A 20697-nucleotide genomic window follows, 5' to 3' on the forward strand; every position below is an offset into this window, starting at 1 on the left:
ACAGACCTCTGAAAATCATTAAGGGCCACACCTCTATTCCTATTTGTGTTTGTCTTCTGCGGTCCTGCTCCTGGCCCTTCAGATGTGAACACAGAATAGAAATATTTGTAAAGCAATTCCACCTTATCTTTATCAGCTTCTGCATATTTCTTGTCTTCACCTTTGAATCTCACAATGACATGTTTGTACTTAATTCTATACTAGCATATCTAAAAATATCTTGTCCCCCATTTTACTATATTAGATTTTTTTTCTTCCATTTCTATCTTCGCTTTCCGGACTAATTTACCAGCTTCCCTTAGCTTTTTCAGATATTGTCATCTGTTTTCCTCTTTCTGCAGTCTCTTGTAGTTTATGAATACAAATCTATTTTTCCTTACCTTTTCAACTAGTACTAACTTTGGTACCTTCTCAAGAGATTTACTCTCTAAATGGGAATGGAGAATAAGAATTTCCTTTCTTTGATGGAAGACATTTTTCCCATGATATTCAGCCAGAGGCAGACAGCATTTTTTTTTTAAGCATTAACTGTTGCCAGCTACATTAGCCCCTGATATTCAGTGTTGGGTCAGTTATGGGACCAGGCACTGAATATTGGGGCTAAATGTGGTATGGTTGGCTGCCAGGGCTTACGCAGGCCCCTGGCCGATATTCAGCTGGGGCCTGCATAAGACTGTTATGCGGACCCCAGCTGAATATCAGTCATGACCAGCAGAACTTTTTAATGTGCTTTTATTGCCTCAGTCTCCCTCTTAGAATCATCCTTCCTTCCCAACTTCCCTATATCCAGTCTCAGCCATGATTAATCCAAGTCCCTGGAAGGTCAACAGCCCCAAACTCTCCACCCCCTCCACTGGGATTTTAGGTAGGCCCTCCTTGGGCCTACCTCTTCTCCCTGGTGGTCCAGTAGGTCATAATGCACAGGAGCACAACACCCTTGCTCCTTCCCGTTGTGTATGGGCTGAGAAAATGTCTGCTAGGACCTCTTGCGGTAGGAGAAGGGCCTGGTTTATACATGACTTGGGCTCAAGGGAGGGAGGGTGGAAAGGAAGGAGGGGGTTGAGAGGGATATCATGGCAATAAAAGTACATTTAAAAAAGTGTCAGCCAATATTCAGTGCTGGCACCTGCATATCTCAGCAGTCTAATTTAAGACAGCTTTTGAGTTGTCCTTAGTTAGGCCGCTGAGTGATGTGGGTGATGGTGTTGAATGTTAAAGGCATCTGCATACCACTGAGCTCCTTCATAATGTCACCTCCACCCCACCTCCCCGTACTGCCCCTGACCTGTCCATTTTTTTCAGCTGTGGTCAAGGGCAATATTCAGCGGCATTGTCCAGTTTAGTGCCACAAAATACTGACAGTTAAGCAGCTCCATAGCAGGGGCTTAGCCAGACCTCGCTGGGAGCGGGGGGCCACAGCCCTAGGTGGGGGGCACTGTTTAGTCCCCCCTCCCACCACCGCCCCCCCAGCCGCCGCCGCCGCCACATTGAATCGCCCCCGACGATCCCCTTGAACCCCCCTCCCGCCACCAACCCTCCCCTGCCGTCGCCGCCCGCCCCGCCGCTTCAAATACCTTGTTGTTTGCTGGCCCCGCCAAAGAGAATCTAGTTCTTCAGCACCGGAGTAGCGCCTTCATTCAATGCAGTTCCTGGCGTGATCAGCTGTTTCTGACGCCATTCGTCACGTACAGTGTCAGAAACAGCTGATCACGCCAGGAACTGCATTGAATGAAGGTGCTACTCCGGCGCCAAAGAACTAGATTCTCTTTGGCGGGGTCAGCAAACAACAAGGTATCTGAAGCAGCGGGGCGGGCGGCAACAGCGGGGGAGGGTTGGTGGCGGGAAGAGGGTTCAAGGGGATCGTCTTGAGGGGGCCATGGCCAAATCTACTGGGGCCCAGGCCCCCTCAGGCCCCACATAGCTACGCCACTGCTCCATAGGATTTAAATTGCTTTGAATATTGGGCCCCTTGAGTATTAGGTCCTAGGAGTGAATGCAAGACTAAGAGATAGATAAAATTATTATATGAAAAAGATCCAAATGAAAGATAATTCAAATGAAATTAGCAAAGTTTTTTAACTTGTACAGCATTTTTTTTTAAATCCATTTCAGTTGGTTTTTCTTAGATAGTTCCTGCTATTCATATCAGGCCTCAATAGGATAATGCAACATTTGGGCATAAAAATACATCCCAGCAATCCAGCACTGGAAGCTTGTATAGCAAATATCTCCACTGCTACCATGTATTTTCCTCTTGTGCTCAGATATGTTGGAATAAAAGTTATCCAAACACTGCAGAACACCAGCATGCTGAATGTAATATACTTGGCCTCATTGAAACTGTCGGGTAGATTTCTTGATAAGAACGCAATGATGAAGCTGATCCCAGTCAGAAATCCCAGGAAACCTAGAACACAGTAAAATGTAATCATAGACCCTTCACTACATTCAAGTAGTATTGACCCAGTTTCTGACTGCATATTATGATATGGGAATGGGGGAGCAGTAAACAACCAAATGAGACAGAGAATAAACTGAAAAAGAGAGCAGGAAAGTATTATAGTATATGAGATCCTGGAACCCATCCATTTCCGGAGCTTGCTTCCAGGCTTGGTTGCATGAAAAGCCATAACCACAGTGATGGTTTTTGCCAATATGGAAGATAGTGAGATAGAGAAAGTCATCCCAAAGGTTGTCTGGCGGAGAATGCATGTCATGGGCTCAGGATGGCCAATGAACATCAAGGAGCATAGAAAGCAGATCATAAGGGAGATGAGGAGGATATAGCTGATGCCCCGGTTATTGGCTCTCACAATAGGTGTGTTTCGGTAATGAATGAAGATTCCAAAAATGATTATGTTGATAAGAAAGAAGAAAATGCTGCTTGTAGTCAAAGCTATCCCTAGATCCTCTTCGTAGGACAGAAAAATTATCTGTTTTGGGATACAGGTATCTCTCTTATGATTGGGCCAATGGTCCTCTTGACATTTCACACAGCTGTCCATACCTGAGAAAGATGAATACAGTTTCAATATCTCATAAACAGCATTGATTTGGGATAGTGCATGGACAGTAAATTAATTCTCTACACCTCAGTCTACAGCAGATAATGTTGCTCTATAATATCCTAATATTTAGAATGGTGAAGTAATTTTGATGCACATCAACCAGATACATCACAATCAGTATGCCACAGACACTTTGCCAAGAATAATTTCAGCTAATCTCACTAAATAAAAAACACATGGTTGCTATTGTTTCCTGTATATCTCACCACTTTTCTTCCTTTTATTTTTGATCTATTTTCTAGAAAGTGAGCAACATTAACACTATAAGATTGATATTCAAATCCAATTTAACCAACCACAAATAGCTAATTCCCTTATGCAGTTAAGTGCCAATACTAAGGGGTCCCATGGTAAGAAGTAGCCTGCCTTAGTGTGGGTGCATGTTTTGGGCATGTGCTAGGCCATTTTTCTACTGGGATGGGAAAAAGGCTATTTTTTAATGTGCTGTGAAATGGATGTGCACTACAATTAAATCTAGCGTGTGCCTTTTTATGGCCTGAGCCCTTACCATCACCCATTGATCTAGCAATAAGGGCTCATGTGATACCTAAGTGATAGCCATGCAATGCACAGCAACTTCAGACTACCACCGTGACAACCCTCACAATAGAAAATTATTTTCTATGGCAGGATTTAGCGTGTGCCAAACTCAGAATTACCACTGGGTGCATGTGCTAGCCCACTGATAGTGCTAATTTGGCACTTGCTACACACGAATTAACCCTCCCACGTCTTTGTAAAAGGGCCCCTAAGTCAATTGGCCAAATCAGACCATATAAAACACTATCCTATCGTTATGCGATGTCACTTGGATTGTTAAGTATTGAATATAAGATAGCCAGCCACTTAACCTTGATATTCAATGCCAGTGCCTGGACATGGCCCAGTATTGAATATCCAGGAATAACAGAGGTGGAAGCTATAGAAAACGCTCAACATCACTGGTTGAATATTGACCTTTGCACAGTTTGTGTCCAAATAGAAGAATCATGATTGAACCAAATGGGAAACTCAATCAGCATCTTTAGAAATCATATTGTTTCTTTTAGAAAATAAAAACATGGAATAATTAGGAATAGCATTTGTTAGAATATCTGTTGTTGGCATTGTTATAATATCTGTGCCACCTTAGATAATATCAACCAGACACATGAATTTGAAGGAATGAGTTCTGAGACAATAGGGTCAGGATGGTTCCATGTCAAAGCAGCTGAGAAACTGAAAGTATAACCTCACTGAATTGCTTCCATATAATAAATCATACCTCCCCAGTCTCATTTTATAGTATGCAAGGGTAGTTATTTTCATAGTTCTGGTCTGATTTAAACTTTTTTTTGCTTTGACCTTCTGGCAGCTGCAGATGAGGTCTACGGTCTCTACCCTGCTTGACTAAGGTTGCTGGACTTTATCCCATCATATTTTGATAGTAAGGAGTAGTGGTCAGTGGAATGGATTACAGTGAATGGATGTAATGGGTTTGAGCTTTTTCAGAGGGTCTGATCTCATTTCAGATTCCTACTTAATGTACATCTATTCATTATTAAAATTCTATGAGCTTTTTCAAGGTTGGAGTGGAGATATAGCGTGGAGAGTTATTCTTGCATGGTTAAAAAAAAAGTCTGTACTTTTTTTACTTGGTCTGATTGTAGTTCTTTTATTTACCAAAAAGCGTAAGGGACAATGAAGTGCTAGGGTAAAAGGCATTTTGGTACATCTGTTAAAGTTTTTGTGTCGTGCACAACAAAGAGAATATAAAACTCTCTTTCTCTTTCTTTTGTTTTTTGGTCACCCTCTTTTTTTCCCTTCTAGCTGGAAGCTGAGTAGGTGGAGTCCATTTTATTCAGTGTTTTCTCCATATGCTCTGGTGAAATAAAGGGTCCCCTAAACCCTTTTTAAACTTAGAGTAAGAAGCACCCTATGCAAAGATACTAGAAGAGCTTTCTTCTACCACAACAATGGGAATTATCACAGAAGTAGCAACATTTTTGTAAGAAGCACCAGCCTTCTGCATCAATCCCCACCTGATAATCAACATCTTCTGATGTCTAACCCCCCTGTTCTCAAAGGCATCCATTTCACCCCTCTGATGTAAAGCCCTGTAATACAAGCCGCTTGCAGGAAACCCACTTCATGCCATCTGCCAGTTCACAATCCCCCTGATGCCTGCTAAATGGCAATCACCCCACCACATCGTGGGCAACTATCCACCATATCTAACCCATCCCAAAGCACAGTCCCCTCAAGAAGCCCCCATGATAGAGCCTCCCTCACCCTACCACCCAACCATATATGGAAAGCTGATACCTAGGGGTTATTGGTGCTATTTAAAAATTTGGAGCCAGATAGGGTGCCCTATCTCTGCCCAATTTGTTCAAGCAATTTAGTTGAATAATGAGACAATTAGCAGCAATAATTGAGATTTTACTGCCCATATAAAAACAGTTTTATTATTGATTGGATATTTAGTTTTGATTATTTTATGTTGACTACATATTTACTAGTTGTAAATTGATTGCTTTGTGTATTACAGATTGCCCATAGTGTTGGATGATTTTAGAAATAAATGTATACTCTTCTGTGTATAGGTAATAGAATATAATTTTAACATTTTTTGTCCTGCCATTCATCTATTAGAACCCTTTGTGATAGGTAAATAGGCTTGTTAAGAATTTAGAATCAAGATGGCGCCGGTAACGGTTGTCAGATCCCGAAGCTCCTAAGACTCGACAGCGTTCGCGAGAGAGAAATTCTTACCCCGACTTTAAGATGGGGAAAAGAAAGGGAAAAACGCCGGCACCTACCGCCTCTGTACCGGCACTACCCCCAACTTCTCATCAAACGACGCTCGAAAGCTTTGGAATCGGGACCCTGGGCGTGCAGGCTTCTACTTCGACGGGCTTGCTCCAATTCAGTGCAGAGCGCAGCGTAGAGGGCGCGCCGTTGAGCCCTCATTCTCTCACCGCTCCCCCACAACCCGGAAGTGCAGTAGAATCGATGGGTCCACAACAGTTGGAATTGCTGTTTGTGGAAGGAGGACCCTCGAGTACCTCTACTCCGGGGAAGGAGATAACAACTCAGGGACAAACGCCGGTCGGGCTCCCTGCTTCCCACGGAGTCACTTCGGAGAGTCGTGGAGGAATGAAAAGACCAACCCAGGTGACAATGCCTATGCTTTGGGACGCAATCTAGGAGGTAAAGAACACTTTACTTCATATGAATACTTCCATAAATGGCGAAATTGTGGAACTGAAGCAAACTAGTCAGAGCTTATCTATAAAAGTTCAAGAACAGAATGAAAAAATGTTGAAGATGGAGACTGAGTTTAAACAATTACAGGATTTAACAGTGACTTTGGTAAAAGAAAAAGAAACTCAGGAAAGAAAGATGGAGTATTTGGAAAACAATGGGAGGAAAAATAACCTGAGGATATTGAACTTTCCTAAATCTCCCTTAGTATCATCAATGGATATGCTTAGAAAATATTTTGTAGATATATTGGGAATCCCTGTAGAGGGAGTTCCCCCTATTACAAGGGCCCAATATATCTCTGGAATAGTGAGATCCTCAGAACAACAACCTCAGGCTGCTTCAAATCTTAATCAGACAGAATTTCTTGAGAACTCCCTGGAAGTGATCACTGAAAGAACAACTTTAATAGTGACATTCGCTCTTGAACTAGATAGAAATAATATTTTTAGGCTATACTTTCGCCATTTAAATGATTGTTTCTTGGGTCAGAAAATTCAGATTTTCCCCGACATGGCAAGGAGCACACAGAAAAGGAGAAAGGAATTTCTATTGTATAAATCTAGAGTTATTAATTTAGGTGCAACTTTTCTGTTAAAGTTTCCTTGTAAATGCCATGTAACTTTTGAATCAGTTAATTATATATTTTTCTCTCCCTCGAAATTGTTAGAATTTATTATAATGAAGGAAGCTGTTAAGCCTGAGGATTTGCCTCCCTAATTGAGAACGCTGTTATGTTGGCTGTAAAATCTCTGCACTAACCCAACCGTTAATAACTTAGTTTATAGCTATGTTATTTTTTTTTTCTCCTTCTATTTTATTGCCTAGTATCTTGATTCAAACAGATTGTGGACAAAATTTAAAAGCTTATCTTCTATTTTAAGCCAGAAATGGCTATAAGTAGTTTTCTTTTTTTTTCAGCTGTTTGTATTTTCTGATATTTCCCCATTTATGTCATTGGATGTAAATGAAAAATTTATAAATAAAGAATTTTAAAAAATAGGCTTGTTAAGTTGATATGTGTTCATTGATTTGGGGGTTTTATGTATATTTGATAATGACCGTTGCTTGGAACATATTTTATAATAGTATTATGTCTCTTTATATTATTTTAATTTATTTATTTATAGCTTTTAAATTACATACCAAAGCAAAGCTTTGTCAAGAAATAACACACTTAATATCAATAGAAACAATCATTATATAGGATAAATCCCTTAGGAAACTATTAATCTTCATAGTCCTCAACTTGCTGGGAGACTGAAAAAAAAAACCTTACATGAGGATAAGGATATTTAACAAGAAAAAGATATAAATTAAATACAAGTATGGCATCAGGTTTGTCACTAGCGAACGAATTACAGTCCATTGTTGGATCCTTATGGCTGCTTAGGTAGCTTTGCGTTTAAAAATGATCGAAGTTGCAAAGGCTCAAAAAAATGATGTCTTATTTTCATAAGAAACTACACATTTACAAGGAAATCGAAGCTGAAACTTAGCTCCCACTTGTACTGTCTCTTGCCTCATCATCAAAAAATTTTTTCTCCGTTCCTGTGTGGTTCTCGATACATCTTGGAATATTTGGACTCTTTCTCCCAAAAATACCACTGAGGAGGTTTGTCTTAAATATTGTCTCAGAATAGCTTCTTTATCTGTCAGGAAAACAAAGGATACCAACAAAGTGGATCTATATTCAACCTCCTCTTGTGACTACTCAAGCAGAGCCGATACATCCAAGTTTTCCATAGCTTTTTCTATGGGTTCTTTATCTTTTTCCTTGGAGTCTTGAGCTGGTAACAAATAAAGTATTTGTATTGGGGGGAAGTTTGTCTCAGAATATTTGAAGATTTCCTTCAGAAACTTATGAAACAGATCTCTTAATGGGGTATATTTGACAAAGGGAAAGTTCAAGGACCTCAAATTTAAATTTCTAACCCCATTTTCTAAGTTCTCAATCTTCCTATGCATCAAGTCCGCATTTTGGAACAGTCTGAACTCCTGTTCTTTCAACGAAGAAATAGATTACTAGCTTGAGAAGCCATATTAGTCTGAAGAGATTCTATCTTTAAGGTGTTAGCTTGGGAGTTAGAAACAAAGGTTAAGCAAATTTTGTGTAAAGATTCAATCGCCCTCCACAAAGACTCCAACGTCACCTTGGGTGGTTTCTTCAGGGGTAGGAGTTGCAATGCAGGTTCCGACTGTTGATCCGCCTTCTCCTGTGCAGTTCAGTCTTCCACCTGGATGTTATCCATGCTGCCCCTACTCCTGGGGGTGGATGTTTGCCTTGGTTCTTCGCTGGGAAAGCTGGGTGTTCCCAGCGAAAGCGGCGCAGCGCCGAAGGAGTGCTCCTTTCCCAAGACCGCAGCTTCGAATACGGGCTGCTGGGCGGGACTTCCTCCCGCGTTGCTTCCTGCTACTCGAGGCAAATGTGGACTACACAGGCTGAGTGTAAGTTCACGCTCCTGTCCGAGGCTCCTCTCCGCCTCGGCAAGCGGAACGCCCAGAGTAGCGACAGAGACGGTGTAATCCGTAATCAGAGGTTGCCCTCGAGGAGGTATCGTGGAGGGTAAGGAGCTACCCCCCCTCGTCTTCCCCTTCCTTTTAGGCATAGTTTAAAGAAAAATGAACAAATTTAGAAAAATCCTCTGAGATAGGATCACCACGCCATCTTGAATCAGTCTCCCTCTTTATATTATTTTAAGTCGCTTATTAATTTTATATGTATTCCTTTAATTTATGCTCACTGTTATAGAATAAAGGGGATCCTTGCCTAATTTAGGCACATGGTTTTATTCCAAGGTTTTGTTGGTGTAAATCAGTTCTCAACCCAGTCGTCAAGACACACCTAGCCAATCAGATTTTCAGAATACCCTCAATGAGTAGGAGCTATGGAGGGGCATTTTTGATATGACGTCCAAATCCAAATTGATAAGTCTTCCTGAAAATATGTTTCAATCCATAATCGACCCAGAAAAACATCTAAATTTCATGTACAATTTTGGCTTTTTGCTAGAGGTTTTTAGGTTCAAAACGTCCATCTGTAAGTATCATTTTTGGAAAAAAAAAAAAGGTCCCAGGAATAAACGTAGAATAATAAGCCACAGGGAGATATGTCTTTCAGCATTCCTAGTGCACTAACCACACAGACATCTCAGAAGTGCAGAGGGACAGCCTAGTGGTCAGTGCAATGGCCTTCACATAAAAGGACCCAGGTACAAATCCCACCTAAACACCTTCTTATTGTATGGTGAGCTTTCTAGGAACTTAGAAAATCTACTCTACCTGAAAGTCCATCATTACAATAGCCCTCAGGTTTGTGGGTCACTTATATATCTAGGTACAGGAGGTATTTCTATATTTCAGGAAGACTCGCATATTTGTTCTGAAATGAAAGCGCTAAAGTGGAAATTGATCCTGGGTCCCATTATTCACTGTCAACTGAAATGACCACAAGGCTATTCCATCCACTAGCTTGCTGTTGTCTTAGAAATGGCCATAACATCTGGAGTTGTCATACAGCCTGGTATCTCCTGTCACTATCGCATTTTGAGGGATTGGGGGTGGGTGGGTGACCATTGGATGATTAAGAGAGAGTCATGCCTTCATCCTTCCAGTGGTCAGCTGATCAGTTAGTGCACCTTTTTCGGACTTAGTTGTGACTGGAGCAGGCCTAGACAAAAACGTACATTCTTTCTGTAGCAGAAAAACATCCGTATTTAAAGCCTGCCCAAGTTTCACCCAAAACATACCTCCAACACGCCCCCTTGTAATTTAGATGCAGTGCAGAGTAAAACTTCCCAATTCTGAGTTTTGAAAATCGCTATTTAGACATTTTGGTGAGAAAAATGTCCATCTGCTGCTTAAAGCCACATTTGAGATGTTTTTCTCTTTTAGTAATGAGCACCATAGCAAATAACCCACAGTTACTGACATGCCACATATCACTTACCACTTTGGTTGGAAATCTCTCCCTGTGGACACGGAATACAGTCAAAACAGCAGATGTGCTTTCCTTCCCTGTTTAGTTTCCAGAAGCCAGGAAGGCAGCTTTCACTGCATTTGGCTTGAGGAGGTGTCTAAATATTGAAAGAAAAATCTGAGTCATTTGATATAACATTCACCCCTGGGTTTTTTTTTAATTATTAATCACCTGTGATTGCTAAAATGCAGATTTCCATTTCTGTCCACCTATGGAATAATTCCTACTTTCAAGCCTCTGGAATCTGAAAGTCTGTTTGAAGTGGAAATGCCATGTGTACTGATGTTTCTTATTTTACTAGTTACTTTTAAAATGAAGGCCCCTCCTTACTAAGCTGTACACATCCATTCATGCTGCTCCCTTCGTCCTTTCAATAATTCAGTAAAATCCCAAACTGAAGTTCTGAACTGGCAAATTTACTTAAAATGTATCTCTTTCAGCAATAAAAGACAATACTTAGTGACAAGAATTAAGCAGAGGTAAATAGCAACCAGCTACACAAAATAGGGATGGGTAGCTATAAAATGTTGTTTTTTTATTTCAGGAGCCCTTTTACTAAGCCACATAAGCGCCTATGCACGCCTAACGCACGCCAATTCGGAACTACTGCCTGGCCTGGGCGATAATTTCATTTTTTACGCACGCCAGAAAATGTCCGGCGCGTGACAGTATTCGGCATTGTATGCACACTGACGATTACCGCCCAGTCAACGCGTGAAACTTTACTACTAAGTCAATGGGTGGCGGTAGGCCCATAATGGACGCACACCAATTTTCATTTTGCTGTTCATCCATTTTTAGCAAAAAAAAAAGGCCTTTTTTGGAGATGCGCTGAAAAATTAACCTGTGTGCGTCCAGTACACGTGTCTACACCAGCGCAGGCCACTTTTTGGTGCACCTTACTAAAAGGACCCCTCATTTCCTATGTTACATTAGATTAGATTTATTATTTATAACTTGCCCTTATCCACATGTTATTTGCATCATTCTTTATTTTGGTTTGGTTTGGATAGTCTTCATTTTTGTTTTAGGACGATGTCATTAAGACTGTGCTTGCTTTTGAAATAGTGTACCCCCTTTCCAAAGAGTGGGCACTATTTGCAAAGAGGATAGACTATTTCAGAAAGAATGTACACTCTTTCCTGAAAATGTTGGTAAATGTACAATTGTTCACACATGTACCACAGTTCATGTATGCCCACACTATTGGAAAAAATGTACAATCTTTCTAGCCACTGCAGCTGCCACAGCACAATGAGTTACTCTATATTTTCTTCCCTATTTCATTTAAGATGCCTGTGCATGGACAAGACTGTTTCCTCATTTTATTTGTCTGTTGCTCATATTTCAGCTTTTTCTCAAGTAGGTCTGAAGAAGGGATTAGCTCTGGCCCCCTTGAAGCTTCAGGTGGCACCACTTGCTAGTTTCACAGGTCAGATGCAGAATTCTTCTGTAGCTGCTTATCTGGATGATGTCCATTTTTTTGAAAGGAGTTACTTATCTCGGTCTTCCCTTGCAGATGGTTTGTGTGGATTGGAATCTTAATCTGGCAATCAAATCTTTGCAGGATGTGACATATGAACCTCTTACAAGATCTACACTTAAGGAACTTAGCATAAAAATAGTCTTCTGGTAGCCATTGCATTTGCCAGGAAAGTTTCTGAGTTCTAGTCACTTTCTTGAAGTTGTCCCTAATAGGTATGTTGTCTAGCACTAGTGGTCTGCCAAGTACAAACTTGCAGATAACCATAGGTAGTGCCTAGACTATGTTTGCTCTCTGATCAGCAGACACCTTTACCCACAACCAAACCACATTGGTGAGGGCCAGGAAGGAGCTACAAACAGCTGGGTCATCTTTTTCACATTGAATGTATCAGCAATGGTATATAGTGCTGAGGAGAAAAGGCAAAACAACAGTAAAAGCATTAGATGGATGTTTACTTCATCACAATTGCAATAGAATACATCAGGTACAGAAAAGCACAAGCTAGGGGAATTATATAGACACCAGGCTGTAGCCACCTGCAGGTTAGTTAGAATAGGAACTGTAACCAGAAACCTTCTCCCTCACCATGACTTAAGGGCTCAAGGCCTTAGTAGGCACGCACCTGTGGCCACCTAGAAAATGGTTTGCAGGATAGAATTTAGAAATGTTGTTGTTGTTCCATAACTATGGAGGATTGTAGGACTGTGTTCAATAATGTGGAAACGACATTCAGTGCGTATATGCTTTCCCTCCTCCCCACCCCCAGCAACCTTGGGAATGGGTGGGCACTTCATAAAAGGAGACTGGGGTTCACCACATAAAGAAGGATGGAACCTACCGGGGAGCAGTACAGGCCCAACGGGAAGCGGTACAGCAGCTGCAACGGCGGGAGCACAGCATCGAGGGCCTACGGCGTGAACTGCAAGCACACAGTACAGCCCTGATGCTGCAACAAGTGGTGTCTCCTTCCACCACTGCACAGCAACCACCAGCAAACCTGGTGAAAATAGAGGTAAGGTTTGAATGCAGAGAACATACGGAGAACAGGGAGCCCTTGACCATGAGGGATGCACACATCCATTCTCAGGGCCTCTTCCCCTCAATCCCCTCCTCCACACAAACAGGCAGCCACAACTGAGTGTGTCCAATAGAGAACAAGACATCTGTACAATGAATTGGGTAGAAACAATCATCACTATCAGTGTCCAGTGTATTAGAGTCCACTGCTGTCCCCTGCAATCCTGTTGACCAGCTGCAGTGCAAGATGCAAGAAGTGTTTGTTTAGCACCTACATAGCAAAAGCAGAAGAGGTGGCTGAGAGGTATGAGCTTACCTTGAACTTGTGGTTCCAGAAATTGCCAAAAGGAACACCAATCTGTTTGCTCCAAAGTGCCAGAGGCTGGCTGCTTCAACTAAGGAGAGAGAATGGGGGTCAGTGAGGGACCACATCAAACACAGCAAGCAGCTCCTGGAGGGTAGAGGTTGGAGAGTTGGTCAGATGCAGAAAATGCAGAGTATATGCTAAGCTGCCAGCTAACACCCAGTCAGAAACTTTTTGAAAGGAAAGGTACACAGGCCACACACCAGTTATCTTTTAAGAATTGGTCAAAAGGTGCCCCCCCCCCCAAAAAAAAATGAAAAAAACAAACAGGTCTACAAAAACATACAGTGGCAAAAACAAGGTACTCTCTTGCTCCTTCTCCTGGCCTCTGCTGGGGACATTAATCCCAATCCTGGTCCTCCACATCAGCTCTCATCCTATTCGTGCAGGTCACACCGTGATTTCTCCAATCGAATTTCTGTCTGCAACAAACTTTCCTACATCCACAACCTCTTTATCTCTCATACTCTCCATCTGCTTGCCCTGAGACTTTGCTTTCCCCTAAAGACTCTGCTTCAACCGCAGCTCTGTGTTATAGAGGAATCCTTTTCTCCCATACTTCTCGCACAGTTGGCCGTGGAGGTGGTGTCACGCTACTACTTTCACCCTCCAGTAGATTTCAACCTCTTCCTCCATCTTAGTCTCACTGTTTTTCTTCCTTCGAAGTCCACTCCATCCATCTATTCACCTCTCTGCCTCTCCGAGTAGCAGTCATTTATCGACCCCCTGATAAGTCCCTTTCTTCCTTTCTCACTGACTTTCATGCCTGGCTTTCATTCTTTCTTGAACCTTCATCTCCTTCCCTCATTCTTGGAGATTCATGCTAATGATATCTCTTACTCTTATGCTTCTCAGTTTTTCGCTTTAACATCCTCTTTCAATCTTCAATTGTGCTCCACTACCCCCAATCACCAGAATGGCTACTGTCTTGATTTTATCTTCTTCTCCAGCTGCTCACTCTCCAGTTTCTTTGCCTCAGCTCTTCTCCTCTATGACTATCATCTGATAACTTTCACACTTAAACATCACCCCCCCCCCCAGTCCCATTCAATCTCAACCAATACATTTAGGAATCTTCAGGCTATTGACCCTTCTACTCTGTCCTCCAGTGTTTCAAATCTCTTATCAACCACTCTGTTATCTAACTCTGCCAATAAGGCTGTCTATTGCTATAATACTACTCTGCTCTGGGTAATCTTGCTACTCCCATTCCCCATTCTGTAAGGTGTACCAAACCCCAGCTTGGCTGACCTCTAGAATCTGAAACCTACATTCTTGTGCCCACTCTGCTGAATGCCTTTGGATGAAATCCCATGCTCACTTCATATATTTCAAATTCTTGCTGACCTCTTTCCAGTCTGCTATTTCACTTGCCAACCAGAACTACTACATCCAGTTGACAAATTCTCTTGGCTCAAACCCTCACCAACTCTTTGCCACACTGAACTCTTCTCTCAAACTGCCTTCACCTCCAACTCCCCCTTCACTTTCTTCCCAGACTCTGGCTGAGTACTTTCAAGATAAGGTTCACAAGATTAAACTTGAATTCTCAACCAAGTCACCTTCAACTTTCCTTCCCTTAGTCCATTCTCTCAACCTTCCTTCAACCCCTGCCTCCTTTTCTTCCTTATCTGAAATCACTGAAAAGGAAATGGCACATTTTATTTCCTCTTCAAAACTAACTACCTGTTCCTCTGATCCTATTCCCACTCATCTACTTAGCACTATCTCTTCTTCTGTCATCCCTTTTATCTGTCTTATCTGTAATATCCTCAATCTTTCACTTTCCACTGTGACTGTTCCTGATGCCTTCAAACATGACAGTCACACCATTCCTAAAAAAAACTTCATTGGACCTACCTGTCCTTCCAACTATCATCCCATCTCCATCCTCCCTTTCCTATAGAAGATTCTTGAACATGCTGTTCACCATCATTGTCTTGACTTCCTTTCAACTCAAGCTATTCTTGATCCACTTCAATCTGGCTTTTGCCTCTTCGTTTAACTGAAACAGCTAAAGTCTCGAATGACCTGTCCCTATACAGATCAAAAGGTCTCTATTCTATCCTCATCCTGCTTGGCCTATTTGCTGCTTTTGACACTGTTGATCACTTCCTACTCCTTGATATGCTGTCCTCACTTGGATTTAAGGACTCTGTTCTTTTCTGGTTTTCTTCTTATCTCTCACATAGTACTTTTAGTGTATACTCTGATGGATCCTCCTGTTCCACTATCAGTTGGTGTACCTAAGGTATCTGTACTGGGACCTCTTCTTTTCTCCATCTATACTTCTTCCCTTGGTACTCTGATCTCATCCCATGGTTTTCAGTATCACCTTTATGCGGATGACTCACAGATCTACCTCTTCACACTAGAAATTTTAGCACGAATCCAGGCCAAAGTATCAGCCTGCCTGTCTGACATTGCTGCCTGGATGACTCACTGCCATCTGAAACTAAACATGACCAAGACTGAGCTTTCGCCCTAAACCAACTTTTCCTCTTCCCCCATTCTCTGTCTCTGTGGATAACACTCTTATCCTTCCTGTCTCATCAGCCCTTAACCTTGGGGTCATCTTTGACTCCTCCTCTGCACATATTCAACAGACTTCTAAAACCTGTCATTTCTTTCTATAATATCACCAAAGAAGAGTGACCAAAATGATAAAGGGGATGGAACTCCTCTCGTATGAGGAAAAGCTAAAGAGGTTAGGGCTCTTCAGCTTGGAAAAGAGATGGATGAGGGAAGATATGATTCAGGTCTACAAAATCCTGAGTGGTGTAGAATGAGTAGAAGTAAATCAATTTTTTACTCATTCCAAAAGTGCAAAGACTAGGGGACACCCAAGGAAGTTACATGGAAATACTTTTAAATCAATTAGGAGGAAATATTTTTTCACACAATGAATAGTTGTGTTCTGGAACTCTTTGCTGCAGAATGTGGTAACAGTAGTTTATCGTATCTGGGTTTAAAAAAGGTTTGGACAAATTCCTGGAGAAAAAATCCATAGTCTGCTATTGAGGCAGAAATGGGAAGCAACTGCATGCCCTGGGCTTTGTAGTATGGAGTGTTGCCACAATTTGGGTTTCTGCCATGTACTTGTGACCTTGCTTGACCACTGTTTGGAAAAAAGGATACTGGACTAGATGGACCATTGGTCTGACCCAGTATGGCTATTCTTGTGTTCTTATATAAAATGAATGTGCTAAACAATTACTTCTCTTCGGTGTTCAGAAGAAAAATCCTGGAGAAGGACTACGGTTGTCTCTCGAGGGAATATCTGGGAATGGAGTGGATATTGCACCATTTATGGAAGAGTTTATAAGCTTGAGAAACTGAAGGTGGACAAATCTATGGGACTCGATGGGATACATCCCAGGATACTAAGGGAGCTCAAAGAGGTCCTTGCGGGACCTCTTAAAGATTTATTTAATAGATCTTTAGAGATGGGATAGGTTCTGCAAGATTGGAGATGAGCGGTTGTGGTCCCTCTTCTTAAAAGTGGAGACAGGAAGAAGTGGGAAACTACAGACTGGTAAGTCTCACGTCGGTGGTAGGAAAAATAATGGAGTCGCTGCTGAATGAAAGGATAGTTAACTTTCTGGAAGCCAACGGGTTACAGGACCCAAGGCAACGTGGCTTTACCAAAGGAAAATCCTGCCAAACAAATCTTATTGACTTCTTTGACTGGGTGACCAAAGAACTGGATGAAGGACATGCGCTAGATGTAATCTACTTGGATTTCAGCCAAGCTTTTGATACGATCCCCCTTAGAAGACTCATGAATAAGCTGAAAGGGCTGAACTTAGGACCAAAAGTGGTGAACTGGATAGGAAACTGATTGACCGATAGGTGGCAGAAGGTGGTGGTAAACCTATCAGAAGATAGGAAAGTGAGCAGTGGAGTTCCTCAGGGGTCAGTGCTGGGGCTGATTCTGTTTAATATATTTGTGGGAGATAATGCTGAAGGGTTGGAAGGAAAGGTTGCCTTTTTGTGGATGACATGAAGATAGCCAATGTAGTGGATACCCTAGAGAGAGTAGAAACAATGAGAAGGAATCTCCAAATGTTAGAAGAATGGTCGAGTGTCTGACAGTTAAAATTTAATTTCAATAAGTTTATCCAGAAACCACCTTTTATGTTTCTCCATTAATCTTACAATTATTCCTACCTTGCACTGCAGTGTATTCTATAATATTATAATAATAGTGATGGGTGCTCAGTTTTTTGTTGCATTACACAGACCGTGTCATATTCTCATAATGTCACCAGACCGTCATCATAGCACCTTCAGTCCATGCCTACCTGCATATAAAATAGTTTGATGTTTTAACAATTGTGAACACATCCTTTGTTGTTGGAACTATTATATTTAAAGTAATTTCACTTAGCTTTGAGCTGTTCACAATGAAATGGTCTGCTGCTTCCAGTCTCTAATTCGTGTTGTGTAACGCTTTTTAATATTAACTCCCTTATTCCATAGTGAATTGTCTCTTCTTTGATGTCGAGCTTATTGTTCTCTAAATTTTCTCGTTCTCAACACAGTCCATGTTTCACCTTTCACTGGCGACTTAGGGAGAACTTATAGCTTATCTGCGAAGGAGCTCAATCTACTACTACTACTATTTAACATTTAACATTTCTAAAGCTCTACTAGGGTTACGCAGCGCTGTACAATTTAACATAGAAGGACAGTCCCTGCTCAAAGAGCTTACAATCTAAAGGACAAATGTACAGTCAGTGAAGGAGCAGTCGAATTGGGGCGGTCTAGATATCCTGAAAGGTAAAAAGGGTTAGGTGTCGAAAGCAACATTGAAGAGGTGGGCTTTGAGCAGGGATTTGAAGATGGGTAGGGAGGGGGCTTGGCGTATGGGCTCAGGAAGTTTATTCCAAGCATAGGGTGAGGTGAGGCAGAAAGGGCGGAGCCTGGAGTTGGCGATGGTGGAGAAGGGTACTGAGAGGAGGGATTTGTCCTGTGAGCTGAGGTTTCGGGCGGGAACGTAAGGGGGGATGAGGGTAGAGAGGTAGTGAGGGGCTGCAGACTGAGTGCATTTGTAGGTAAGAAGGAGAAGCTTGAACTGTATGCGGTATCTGATTGGAAGCCAGTGAAGTGACTTGAGGAGAGGGGTGATGTGAGTATATCGGTCCAGGTGGAATATAAGACGTGCAGCAGAGTTCTGAACCGATTGAAGGAAAATGGAGTAGACCTTCAACCGAGATATATTTGGAATATATTTGGATGAGATATATTTTGGAACATTATACTATGTTTTATGTATGTCCTCCTTATGTCCTCATGGAGCATTTCCTTTTTTGAATCTGATAACTTTAGCAAGCACCTTTTCATCTATACACGACCCCTTTTTTTATGGGAATCAGCCATATATTATGGTTTGGCACCATATCAAAAGTCTTATTGGGATTTAGATTGCAGTTGGTCTCTGCATTAGCATTCCTATATATATATATATAAAATATGTTAAATACACAGGGCTTTTTTTGAGGGGGTACTTGGGGGTACTGAGTACCGGCACCTTTTCCATTGTCTGCTAAAATTGACCCATGGTCCCCAATTTTTAATGAAAGAGCTCAGGCTCTACATACTAATTCTGCCTTGTCATAGGTTCTGTGAATGGTTGCAGGGGTCCTGGCTATTGTGGGGAGGGCCCCTCAGTGATTACCCCCACCCCTGAAGAGTGGCTTAGCATTTGAGTACCGGCACCTTTTTCACTAGAAAAAGTGCACTGTAAATACATATATGGTGAATACTGATATTGTAAGTAGTAACAATAGTAAGCATAAAGAATACATATATAGTGAACACTGAAATCTCAACTAATAAAGTAAAATGGATAAATGTATTTAGCATGTATATGGGAGTGCTAATGCAAAGTGCCAACACAAGAAAAGGTTTTGATGTAATGACAAATCATGATGTGAGAATGATACATATGATAAACATACCCTCTGGGGGAGTGTATTAATGAAAAAGTGCTTGCTCGAATTATCAAATAAAAAATAAAGTGGATAAGTGAATAAATGTATTTAGCATATACATGTTTTCACTTTTTATGTCAAGGTACTTAGCAATTTTTATTATTTGTTGGTATTTGGCCATCATTTATTTATTAGTTAAGTTTTATTTGAAACCATATGTATTTTGGATGTTTCACTGGTTTTATAAAAAGATTTCTTCTAATTATAAAGTTAGTAATTTGACCCCTGATGTAGGCGTTCATGTACGCCGAAACACGGACCGTGTCAGGTCCCTTCATATCTGCATCAATAAAGGATTGTTGGATAACATCTCCAGTGTTGGATTCGTCCTTGTCCAGCCTCTACTTTTGTTTACTGTGACTCTCTGACGTAGAGGTATCCTGTTTACAGTGGCGTACTAAGGGGGGGCGGTGGGTGCGGCCCGCCCCGGGTGCACGCTGCTGGGGGGTGCCGCGCGCCGGTCAACTTCGTTGTTTCCATGCTCCCTCTGCCCCGGGAGGGAGCATGGAAACAACGAAGCTGACCGGCGCGTGGCACCCCCCCCCCAGCGGCGTGCACCCGGGGGGGGGGATCTTTCGCCGAGGTGGGGGGGTGATGAGGGGGTCCACGCTGCACCGGGGGGGGGGGGGGCGGGGCGCATCGGCGACCACCCCGGGTGTCAGCACCCCTAGGAACGCCACTGCCTGTTTGTGTGTGGTATATGAAAAGGTATCATTGAAAGTACACAAGGAACCCTTAAGACTAACCATAAACTCATAAAATATGTAGACAAAAAAAAATCAGCTGACCCCCCCCCCCCCCCCCCCCCCCCCGCCCCCACCAAACCAGGCTCTGGTATGCAGGATAACAACAGAAAAACAAAAATATTTTCCCCTTGCTATAAGAATAAGACATACATTTCACATATTTCATTAACTACATTACAAATTACTAACTACAAATAAAGCAAAACAATTAGCACAGCTACCACACTACTTTATGTTAAAATAAAAATAAAATTCTTTTTTCTACCTTTGTTGTCTGGCCATGTACTCTTTTCATTTGTGTTGGTCCCAGTATCTGGTTTCTACTTTCCGCATCTTCTCTTAACTCTATTGCTAGGTTTTCCTGTTTGTCATTTTTCTCTCCTCCTTTTCCTTTCAGCTTTCTTCAATTTTATTGTTTGCCTTTATCCATGTTTAGTTCTTTCTTACTATCCAGTCTTCCAGCATTTCTTTCCCTTCCCTCTCTTTCCATCCAGCATCTTTCTCCTTGCCCCCTCTTCTCTTCATCAAGTATTTCTCCCCTTGTCCCCTCTTCTCCCCATCCAGTATTTCTCTCCTTGCCTCCTCTAACCCCATCCAGCAACTCTCCTAGGGCCACTGTTGCTTCTCCCAACCAGCAGCAGTGGCAGGAAAATCAAGAAGTAAAAGGCGCGAGGCCACAGTGCTCAGACGCGAGCTGTCAGCTCTGCTGATCCCCTGCCCTTCTGATGTCAACTTCCTGTTCTGGGACAGGGGATCAGCAGAGACAATGCATGTTTTAGCACTGTAGCCCTGCAC

At 42.0% G+C, this 20697-nt stretch overlaps 1 protein-coding gene across 1 annotated transcript; it reads right to left on the reverse strand.

The window, feature by feature from the left end:
- Positions 1-2108: 2108 nt before the first annotated feature.
- LOC115464714 (vomeronasal type-2 receptor 26-like) lies at positions 2109-13968 on the reverse strand. Its single transcript, XM_030195074.1, has 3 exons — positions 13927-13968; positions 10264-10390; positions 2109-3007 (listed from the first exon to the last, which is right to left on the reverse strand). The coding sequence occupies exons 1-3, from the start codon at positions 13966-13968 to the stop codon at positions 2109-2111; spliced, it is 1068 nt and encodes a 355-aa protein (XP_030050934.1).
- Between the last annotated feature and the right edge of the window lie 6729 nt (positions 13969-20697).

This window comes from Microcaecilia unicolor, chromosome 3, assembly GCF_901765095.1.
Source record: "Microcaecilia unicolor chromosome 3, aMicUni1.1, whole genome shotgun sequence".
NCBI classification, from domain to species: Eukaryota; Metazoa; Chordata; class Amphibia; order Gymnophiona; family Siphonopidae; genus Microcaecilia; species Microcaecilia unicolor.

Coding starts and splice junctions, on each gene's coding strand:
- LOC115464714 (XM_030195074.1), bottom strand. CDS start 13,968: ATGAGGGAAGGAGATGAAGGTTCAAGAAAGAATGAAAGCCAG. Junction 10,391..13,926: donor CAAGAAAGAATGAAAGCCAG/GCATGAAAGTCA, acceptor TTCAATATTTAG/ACACCTCCTCAAGCCAAATG. Junction 3,008..10,263: donor AGAGATTTCCAACCAAAGTG/GTAAGTGATATG, acceptor CATCTTTCTCAG/GTATGGACAGCTGTGTGAAA.